General features: G+C 36.0%; 1 protein-coding gene across 1 annotated transcript; it reads right to left on the reverse strand.

Moving 5' to 3' along the window:
- Window positions 1–6859: 6859 nt before the first annotated feature.
- LOC109181329 (protein MIZU-KUSSEI 1) lies at window positions 6860–8329 on the reverse strand. The gene has a single exon (XM_019331081.1). The coding sequence runs from the start codon at window positions 8130–8132 to the stop codon at window positions 7329–7331; it is 804 nt and encodes a 267-aa protein (XP_019186626.1). The 5' UTR covers window positions 8133–8329; the 3' UTR covers window positions 6860–7328.
- Window positions 8330–11516: the final 3187 nt, after the last annotated feature.

Here is an 11516-nt window from a genome sequence, read left to right on the forward strand (position 1 = left end):
AAAAAAAACACTTGAAAAATCTTGTGCAATAAGTTTAATTGAAAAAATATTGACAAAAATTGAACTCAAAATTTTTAATTTGGATAAATAATTTGTTAGACTGTTACTTTTAACACACTGTGTTAACAATTTTGATTGAGTGATTGAATTAGTTATTTTATTGAGTAGTATTTAGTAAAATTAATTGTTTATACTAGGTGAAAAGACATGCTAGTATAATTTATAATAATAATTTATAGTTATATTTAATAATAATAATAATACGGAGTAATAAATAGCAAAAGTTATTTATACTATTAATAATAATTGGAAGAAGGGAATTTTTGGTTGTTGGCCTATGTGGGCTCTCCCTCTATAGTCTATATATAGGTTGGTTTGTTATTTGTGCCTTTGTGTGATGACTCTCACGTGAGACACGTGAGAGTTGGAGTTGAGACTTGAGAGCAATCCAGCATGAATACAGTCTAAGGTTCTTATTTTTTATTTTCTTAATCTTTTGGTGTCTTGGTTAAAATATTATATACTGTTATAAAGATACTAAACCCAAAATTATAACAAATCGACACATAAAAGTGAAACGGATATAGTATTTTAGATTCAAAATGCTAATGCTAATTAAATTCACTAATTACTAAATTTTTATTTAAGGTGGACCAAATCAAACTGTTAAAATGATCAAATTTACTTTTTTTTTTTTGTTTGTTTGTTTGTTTGTTTTTTTTTTTTTGAAAACACTATTTAAATTGATTCTCTACAGATGATATAGTGATCTAGTGAAATACCCTGTTTCAGCATTACTAAGTTACTATGCTAGTTTTCCTACATATCACTGTCCCCCCACCCAAAAACAAAAATAAATAAATAAATTCCCCCCCCCCCCCCCTCCCCGAGGGTTAAAGGTGAAAACCTAGAGGGTGTGGTTGAGTGGAAGGAATTCATTCATCATTAACCAAAGATTAAAAGGTTTAATTCTTGACTTTGAAAATGGAGCAGCTTTAAATCTTCAAATTAGCTGTCTCAGACTGTGATCGGCAGTTGAAATCTTGGATATACTAAAAAAAAAAAAAAAAAAAAAAAAAAAAGACCAAAGGTGAAAGTAGCTTAAACTTTTTGTGTTTAGCAGCTTAATTATCTGTCAGTCTTAAAGTGGAATATTATGATTAGATAAGGTTTGGGCAGTACAAATTCAGAGGTAAAACTAGCCCAACACTTTCTATCTGTTAGAATATGGTTAAAATTATGTGGCTCAAATTATGCATGAAGACTTTGTTTTTCTCCACATTGCATGGCTTCTTGCACATTCACCGCAACTGCCGCATCACTCCCATCTTCATGTGTCATTTCTTACATTTCATGCACTTTTCTCTCCTTTCGATTAGTATAAATAGCTTCTTTACCTTTGTAATTAATGCATCTCAATTCAACATCAATTATTGAATTCATTCTTATCCTTTTTCCTTTCTTTCACGTAGAGTATATATATATATATATATTTTCTTTTGTAACTCTCTTATGAGAGTTTAATATTTATATATATTTTATATTTTCCAATACATCAATTCCTAATTTTGTCATTCTATATTTTCCCTATTATTTAACTTCTATAATTCTTAATTTTCGATTCGTTCGCTTCCGCATTATTCCGCTATATTCCTAACAAGTGGTATCAGAGCGGTTTAATTGAGAGTTATTTTCAAAGATGTCAACTGTTACCAAGTTCGATATCGAGAAGTTCGACGGGAAAATTAGCTTTTCTATCTGGAAGGTTCAGATGGAAGCCGTTCTAACCCAGAACGGTTTGAAGAAAGCGCTAGCTGGGAAGAAGAAGAAACCGGCTACAATGACAGATGTAGATTGGGAAGATCTGGATGACAAGGCACGTTCAACCATTCTTTTGTGCCTGTCTAAAGAGGTTCTACGTGAGGTGTTAAGTGAGACGACTGCGTCAGATTTATGGTCCAAGCTGGATACGCTTTACATGGCCAAAACTCTGGCGAACACGCTACGCCTGAAGGAGCGTCTGTACACAATCCGTATGACGGAAGGTACTTCTATTAAATCTCACTTGGATGAATTCAATTCTATTTTATTGGACTTGGAAAATATTGATGTTATAATTGAAGATGAGGATCGCGCTGTTTTATTGCTTGTCTCTCTCCCTAGATCATACACGCATTTCAAAGAAATTATGTTGTATGGTAATAGTAGTGATACCCTTACTTTTGACAATGTTAAGTCAAACTTATTGTCCAAAGAAAAGTTTGACTTTGAAATTAAGTCTGAGGACAAAGGTGAAGGCTTGACCGTAAGGGGTCGTTCACTTGAATCAGGGAGTAGCAATAAAAATTCCAGATCCAAGTCCAAAGGACATAAGTCCAACAAATCCTGTAAGTACTGCAAGAAGCATGGTCATGATGTGACTGAATGCTTCAAGTTGAAAAACAAGCAAGAGAGAGAAAAGAGGTCCGCTGAAGCTAGTGTTGTTGAAAGTGATTCAGATGGTGATGTGTTGTTATCTGTTAGCTCCGGTGAGAAACGGAGTGAAACTGAGTGGATTTTGGACTCTGGTTGTACATTCCACATGTGTCCCCACAAAGATTGGTTCATTTCTCTGGAACCGGTTGATGGTGGAGTTGTCTTGCTGGGTAATGATACCCAATGCAAGGTTAGTGGAATTGGAAGTGTTCAGATTAAAACTCATGATAACGTTATCAGGACTCTTACCAATGTTCGGTATATTCCTGATTTGAAACGCAATCTGATATCCTTGGGTACCTTGGAAAGTCTGGGGTGCAAGTATATAGCTGAAGGTGGAGTTTTGAAGGTCATAAAAGGCTCTGTTGTTCTCATGAAAGCTTCTCGTTCTGGAAGCGTGTACGTCTTGCATGGCAGTAATGTGACGGGTTCAGTAGCGGTATCCTCATCGATGTCTTATGCGGATCTCACTCAATTATGGCATATGCGTCTGGGGCATATGAGTGAGAAAGGCATGCATCTCCTGAGCAAGAAAGGTCTCCTTGGTGATTCAGGTGCGGGTAAATTACAATTTTGTGAGCATTGTGTTTTTGGGAAACAAAAGAGGGTTAGTTTCTCTACTGCTACACACCGTACCAAAGATGTATTGGAATATATACATTCCGATTTGTGGGGACCGACTAAATTCCAGTCTATGGGAGGCTGTAGATACGTTATGTCTATTATTGATGACTTTTCTCGTAAAGTCTGGGTCTATTTCCTGAAACATAAAAATCAGGCATTTTCTATTTTCAAGAAGTGGAAAATACTTGTTGAGACTCAGACAGGTAAAAAAGTCAAGAAGCTCAGGACAGACAATGGCTTGGAGTTCTGTGAGTCAGATTTCAATGACTTTTGTGCGGCAAATGGAATCGCTAGGCACAAGACCTTGCCTGGTAAACCCCAGCAGAATGGTGTTGCCGAACGTTTGAACAGGACTCTATTGGAAAGAGCTCGGTGTATGCTCTCTAATGCTAGGTTATGGAAACGGCGTGATTTTTGGGCCGAGGCCGTTTCTACTGCTTGCTATTTGGTAAACAGATCTCCACATTCATCCCTTGATTTCAAAATTCCAGAGGAAGTTTGGTCAGGTAATCCTGTTGACTACTCTATCTTAAGAGTTTTTGGATGTCCTGCTTATGCTCATTCCAGTACGGGTAAATTAAACCCGAGAGCTGTCAAATGCATTTTCCTTGGTTATGCTTCTGAGTCAAAAGGGTATCGTCTATGGTCTCCTGATTCTCGGAAAATCATTCTGAGTCGAGATATCACTTTTGATGAAAATGCACTACTTTCTTCTGAAAAAGTTCCCAGTACAAGTGAGACGCAGAGTACTGGTGAGAAGGTGGAGTTTGAGTTCAGGCCTATTGACAGTATTACTACCATTGATGGTAATACTAAAGATGATGCATCTACTAGCGTTGCACCTCTCGTCGAGCCACACCGAGAGTATTCCATTGCTATGGATCGACCTAGGAGGACAATCAAGAAACCTGCTAGGTATGCTAGTGATGATGAAAGCAACATGGTTGCTTATGCTCTTTCAGTCGCATAGGAGGTTGATGGTGATCTATCCTGCTATTCTGAAGCTCTTCCTATTGCTAAGTTCAAGCAGCGCTTGAGTTTAATCGACTGTTCTCGTTATAAATTTTATAACAAATTTGATCCAAGGTGGAGATTGTTAGAATATGGTTAAAATTATGTGGCTCAAATTATGCATGAAGACTTTGTTTTTCTCCACGTTGCATGGCTTCTTGCACATTCACCGCAACTGCCGCATCACTCCCATCTTCATGTGTCATTTCTTACATTTCATGCACTTTTCTCTCCTTTCGATTAGTATAAATAGCTTCTTTACCTTTGTAATTAATGCATCTCAATTCAACATCAATTATTGAATTCATTCTTATCCTTTTTCCTTTCTTTCACGTAGAGTATATATATATATATATATTTTTTCTTTTGTAACTCTCTTATGAGAGTTTAATATTTATATATATTTTATATTTTCCAATACATCAATTCCTAATTTTGTCATTCTATATTTTCCCTATTATTTAACTTCTATAATTCTCAATTTTCGATTCGTTCGCTTCCGCATTATTCCGCTATATTCCTAACACTATCCCTATCCATGTTTGGGATTAGATTATTCCCTAAGCCACACCTCCTCACCTTGGCAATCGTTATGCCTTGGACCCGTGTCCAGCATACTTGCTGGACACGGGTAACAGTGCCGTTAGGCACTGTTATCTCTTTTTTTTTTTTTTTTTTTTTTTTTTTTTTTTTTTTTTTAATTTCAGACCACTTTGTTATAAAAGTATATGTTCATAATTTTATTACTATATGTTAATAACTATACATTCATAACTCCATAACTGTACGTTCATAACTCTATAATTGTACATTCATAACTCTATAACTGTACATTCATAACGTCATAACTGTACATTCATAACTTCATAATTGTACATTCATAATTTTCGAAGCTCTATGTTCACAATTTTAGAGCTCTATGTTCATAATTTTATCACTATATGTTCATAATTGTAAGTTCATAATGTTAGAGCTCTTTGTTCATAATTCGATCAATAACTGTACATTCATAATTCCATAACTGTAGATTCATAATCTCATAACTGTAGATTCATAACTCCATAACTGTAGATTCATAACTCTATAACTGTAGATTCATAATCTTCGAAGCTCTATATTCACAATTTTAAAGCTTCATGGTCATAATTTTATCACTATATATATTCATAATTGTAAGTTCATAATGTTAGAGCTCTGTGTTCATAATTTCATAATTGCATAACTGTACATTCATAACGGCATAACTGTACATTCATAATCCAAAAAAAAAAATAACGCCGTTAACGGCAAAACGCGCGCGATTTTTTTTTTTTTAAAACTAAATGACGCGTTTTTTTTGAAAAACGATGTCGTTTTGGACCTGTGTCCACAAATCATTGTGGACACGGGTCCGGGGCATAATTTGCCTCACCTTGGATGGTTCTAAATTATTCTTTGAATTACTGTCTTTTCAAATCTGAAAACACAAACAACTTCCCTAATTCTACTGTTGTAAGTATGCATATTATATTATAATATGGCCCAAACAGATCAAGGAATCTACACCAGCTAGCTGCTACAGTACCCTCTTTTGAAGTGGTTCTTGAAATACATGCCCATTGCCCAATAATTACAATTATAACTTGCCTTTCAAGATAATATTTTCTCAGCTCCAATCATCTTTGCCCACATGTAAAGGTAAAATTCCTTCGTCCCTAAAACCCTTATATCCTAATTTAAGGAATAAATTATAATAATTTAAAAACTCATTAATTGAAAAAACATAACAAATTATGACATAAATCAGGATTTAAAATGACATTTAGATTATATGTTTACAATTAAAATATTACAGTTAACATATTATGTGTCAGTAAATGCAGCCACATAATAAGTTATCGACAAGGGCATAATATATTGTTTTAACATGTTAGGTGCTTGTAAACACATAACATATTAACTACAAATACATAATTTTTTTTATTAAGATTCACAATGCATTGTGGACCCTATCACTCTAATCCATGGTATAATAAGTGAAGGACTCATACTTGGTACCCACAAAAGCCCATCATATTAAGTGTAACTTTTAAACTGGGACGGTCACTACTGAAAATTATTGAATTTCCGACCACCTGAAAGTGATCTTAAATCAAGTTGAAAGCAAAAAGTGGTCGGAAATAGCAACAAGGGTTTTTCCGGATCCAAAAGTGGTTGGAACAATGCTTTCTACTTGATTTAAGATCATTTTCAGGTGGTCAAAAATTTAAGAATTTTCAGTAGTGAGTAATTATTGAATTCTGTATTGTTTTTCACAATTTATAACACAGGAACTAGTTGAGCTGCCAATGCAGGCCATAAGAAGCTAAAACATTCAGCTCCAATCATCTTCCCAGACAACACGTACCCAGCATATATAAATCAAGAATTCCCACTTATCTCCAGAACCAAAAGCAGCAATAATGACACCAAATTCAATCAAAGAAGCAATGCAACTCTTTCTGCAGATTCTGCACCCTGCGCCTATCATTAAGAATTGCTGTATACAAAGGGGAGTTCTACTAATCATTATATTCCGAAGATGGAATCCTTTCTCCTCACACGTCCCTACTAAAACCAACAATCTGCTCCCCAAAGATTCTTAAAGATTGCAACTTTAATGTTGATATGATATAGCATTACCCAGAAAAAGAAAAGAAACAAGGAATAATATAATGGCATACGTGAGAGCTATAAGATTCAAACATCATATCAAATCAAGCTGTTTTAATTTCATGGGAGCATATATCATTAAACACCTCAAATGATTCTCTGAAATTGTAAACAAGTGTTTGATGTTACACAAAAATATGTCTACATGCATTGTAAGTAACCATTCTAGTGGAGAATCCTATTAATGTGGATTCCCCAAAAAGAAAGAAAGAAAAAAAAAAAAAAATCCGTACAAGGAAAGAATTGGCTTTGCATCAGTAAAATCCACGAAAATGATTTTTTTTTTAATTTTTTTTTGGTTGGGGGGTAAAAAGAAGTTGAAGAATAAACCTAATAATTAAATCAGGATCAGAGCTTTTCTTTCCCAAAGCTTTCTCCTTTCCAAAAACCCATTGCCCCAAAAGATTGGAAAAGCATTAGAAATGGCTGGAAAGCAAGAAAGAAACCCCCCCTTCCATTGATGAAAGTTGCAGAACAAGAAAACCCATGTTTTCTTTCTTTCTTTCTTTCTTTCAAGATTCCCATATTTACCTAGACCGGAGCAAGTAGATGCTGAATTCTTGACCCGGGCCTTCATCCGGGTTGATCAAATGAAACGACTCCGAATCCGCGCCGCCGATTATGCACTCGTAATTGGCGCGCATGTACATGAGCTCCTCCGGGTCGTCGCCGGCCCCGAACCCGGACGGAATCACGCCGGCCCCGAACCCGGACGGAATCACGCCGGCCCCGACTGATATCGACTGCATTGTCTTGAGCATGAGGCGGGTCTGCTGCGTGGGCTTTCTCCGAACGGCGAACCCGAGTTTGCGGCCGTTGCAGAACAGGGTCCAGAGCGGGATGGCGTGGAGCGGGCAGTGGCTGAGCTCCGATTCCGACGCGCCGTCGTCCTTGACCTCCAGCGCGATGCGGACCAGCCCGCCGCCCATTTCCTGCGTCAGCGTGGTGGCGGTGATGGAGAGCTCGAGGAGGAGGTAGGGCTTGGCGTTGAGGCGGTCGTGCTGGACGCAGAACCAGACGTGACCGCCGCGGCGGTGCCCGAAGATGGTCCCCACCACCATCGTCTTGGAAGAGCGCGGCTGCGCCGCCGAGTGGGAGCTCACGGAGGCGGCGGTGCACGTCGGGCTATCCGGGTCCGAGTACTCTTCCCCTACATTATTATTATTATTATTGCTCCCTCTCTCTCTCGCCTTCGGGTCGTCGAGATCATCCCGGAGAGAAGTGCTCAGCCGCTTCTTGGTGGCGGCGGCGGTGATCGGCAGCGAGTGGTTGGCGGTGGCGGGCGTGAAGCACGGCAGAAACAGGCGGCGGAGAGCGTTGATCTTGGCCATTGGAAATCTTGATCAAAAGTTGAAGAAATTAATGTGAGCTTAAAGAAAAAGGGAAGGACTTTAAAAGACGGAAAAAGATTGTAAAATTTCGAGGGGTAGGGGTAGGGGTGGGGGTTGGTGGGGGTGTGGGTTCTATCTATGTATGGAAAGGAGGGCTTAAAGGGTGTTTAGTGATAGTAATCACTATTGCATGTGCATTGCCTGAACTTATCTACTATAAAACTTATAAAGTATGATAATTAATTTTTCATATATATATATCAAAAGAAGTGGAAAAAACAGCTCATAGGTACCCTAATTTCACAAATTATAATGCACTTCCTAGTTAAATTAAACCTAAAATGTGATAATGTTATGTTGCACATTTCAATCAACAATGCACCAAATCCTACGAAACATTACTTTACTCTTTATCAGTTAAACATTCATTAACCATTCAGTTTTTCATTAATTAATTATTATTATAATATTATTTAAGATTAAACACTTTAATCCAAAATATTATAATCAGGAAACTTAACTAAATATATAGCATTCAATTATCACATAAAGAATCACTATTTAAGGAGCAAAAATAAATATGTCAAGGTTATAACAATATGATTATTTTTTTGAATAAGTCTTAAGTGAGACCGTCTCACCATAAGATATATAATTTTTTTGATTAAAATATAACATTTTTTATGAATACATTAAAAAGTAGTATTATATACCTAATTTTAGCTAAAAATATATTACACATCTTACATTAAACGATCTTACACAATACTTACTGATGGGGTACGAACCCAATGGGCCTGAGGCCCGAAGAGAAGAGAAGACGGAGAAGGAAGTAAAGGTTGGGCCTGAGGAAGGTAAGGCCCAACCATGAGTGTCTATGAACCAGCAGACATGAGTCCAAAAAATCAGGACGCGAGTGGGCGATCGGCGCGAGCATAGAGTCGGCGTGAGAAGGAGGTCGACTCGGCTAAGATAGCCGTTGGCATTTAAGAATGTCCTTTTAAAGCATAGTTAAACAGGCCGTTGGGAGGCTCGGTAACGGCAACCCAACGGCCCTTAAGAGTAAATGTGCTAGTTTATGGCTCTTTAAGTGCATTTGAATAGGCAAAGGGCAACCCATTATAAAAGGGGGGACCCATGACAATGTAGGTAGAGCTTTTTTCCTCGGGAGAACAGAAAATACAGAGAAATATCCAAAATAAGCCAGAATTGAGGAATTGTCCTTTAAATCGTTCTTACTTTGTTCGAAAGGTGAATCCACCAACCACGGTTGTGTTGGATTTCCCTGGACCCAAAAACTCTAAAACCAACACTTACTTTTTTTTTTTGTTTTTTTGTTCAAACTCTATGTTTGACATGACTCATATCCTCACCACAAACATAAAATAAGATTTCATTAAAAGGTACTAAAGTGGAGAAATTTGTTATGTGGTACAAAAACATATATATAGACAGATAAGTGTAAAATGACAGGACTTGAAGTATATATGTAGTCTAGCTTGCATGCAAAAAAGTTTATTATCCATTGTACTATTGAAGGTGCCCTGGCCTGGCCTCCACAGTGTAGGAGGGTGAGAGAGGGGACAAAGAGGTGAAGGGTTTTCAGTGATGAAAGAGACATGGATTTTGACCTTTGACCAAATAATGATTTCAGGAGTTGAGGACTGAAGAGGGAGGAGATTAAAGAGTAAAGAGGAGGGGTGGTGGGGGCTGGTCAAACCCAACTTCAAATTAAAAAAAAAAAGGGTCCAAAAGGGTATTTACAGTTGGATTCTGAATGTTTTGTACCCAACAGCGTTTCCCTTTTAAGGTAGATTCTGGGATAACAGTGTAAAATGTACCTTTGTTGAATGGGGCTATAAGTGGAGGAATCTTCCTTTAGCTCATGTTTGGTTTGCTGGGAAATGTTCTCAATTTGAAGAATACTGATTTTTCTTTTGTTTGATTCATGAAAAACATTTTCGATAATCTTCCTTGGTATTTTACTTTTCATGAAAAACAATAAGTAGGACAATTATGCTCTCACCAACCTTTTCTTAATTAGCATTAGTAATATTTTTGTTATTATTGTGTAGGGGTATAAATGTCTTTATACTCGTTATTCCTTACACTTCCCAATACAACCAAACAATAGAATTCATATTCCCAGTAATTTCTTTTCCACCAACCAAATAATGAAATACATTTTTCTGAAATTTAGTTTCCATAAAATTTCAATTCTATTTCCCTTCAAATATTTTCCAGCGAATTAAATTCGCTTAATCCTTTATTCCTTTATGTAAATTAAAGCACAGACTTTGGCAGACCCTCCATTTTTAATTTGTCAGCAATTGTTGCTCCCTCCCTTTCCCTCTAGGCTCCACCCATCTTGGGTCCTCACACTAGCTTAGCTTATTTGTGTTATACTATCAGGATTTATATATAGGCTTTGTTTGGCAAGCTTAGTTGAAAAGCTATAAGCTATGAGTTGAAAGTTGAAAAGTTATAAGCTCGGAGCTGAAAACTGAATAGCGGTTAATCTAGCTATTATGATTGAAAGTGTTTGGTAAAATTAGCTTTTTGATAAGCTGATAAATGTAAAAAGACATATTAAAAGGACATTTTCATAACATTTAAATTAGTTTGTTTACATATTAAAATTTAACATTTTGTGTTTAAAAAAATTAACATTTTGAAATAAAACTATTAGCATAATCATGATCTAGCATCTCATAATGAAGTAACAATATTGTTACAAATATAATAATAATAATAATAATAATAATATTTGCGGTGAAAGTTGTGGATAAAGGAGAAGAGAAAATAATTTTAATTGAGAATGATAAATTATGTTATTTCTTTAAAATAATAAGGATAAAGATGAAAAAAAATTAAGCTAGGAGCTTATTTTGAAACGCTACCTAAAGTAACGTTTCAAAATAAGTTCTTATTTTAAGCTAAGAGTTTATTTTGAGAACATTACCAAACAGAGCTTATAGCTTATTAGTAACTTAAAATAAGCTATAAGCTCTGCTATATTGTATGAATGTTGATAGTCTTTGGACAATAAGATAATTGTGGTTGATTGTAACTTCCACACCATTTCATTTATCCATCCAGGTATTCTAGTTGCACTAGTCCTTTTAATCTTTTATCCTATTGGGTATAGTTATGTACATATATACAATAAATATATTTATTTAGTTTCTAGAATTCCGATCATAAGATACTGTAAATACTACTTTAGATATAATAATGACCTGCTCATAAGATATTGTAAATAGTCGGAGTATATTAATATAGAGTAAATACTCAAAATGTCTCTCGACTATAGCTAAATTCACAAATTGGTCTTCGACTTTCAATTTCAACCAATTAAATCCTTAACTTTGTAATTTTAACACG

This window comes from Ipomoea nil, unplaced genomic scaffold (genome assembly GCF_001879475.1).
Source record: "Ipomoea nil cultivar Tokyo-kokei standard unplaced genomic scaffold, Asagao_1.1 scaffold1043, whole genome shotgun sequence".
Taxonomy (NCBI): domain Eukaryota; kingdom Viridiplantae; phylum Streptophyta; class Magnoliopsida; order Solanales; family Convolvulaceae; genus Ipomoea; species Ipomoea nil.

Excerpts from the sequence above, each read along its gene's own strand:
- LOC109181329 (XM_019331081.1), bottom strand. The coding sequence starts at position 8,132 with ATGGCCAAGATCAACGCTCTCCGCCGCCTGTTTCTGCCGTGCTTCACG.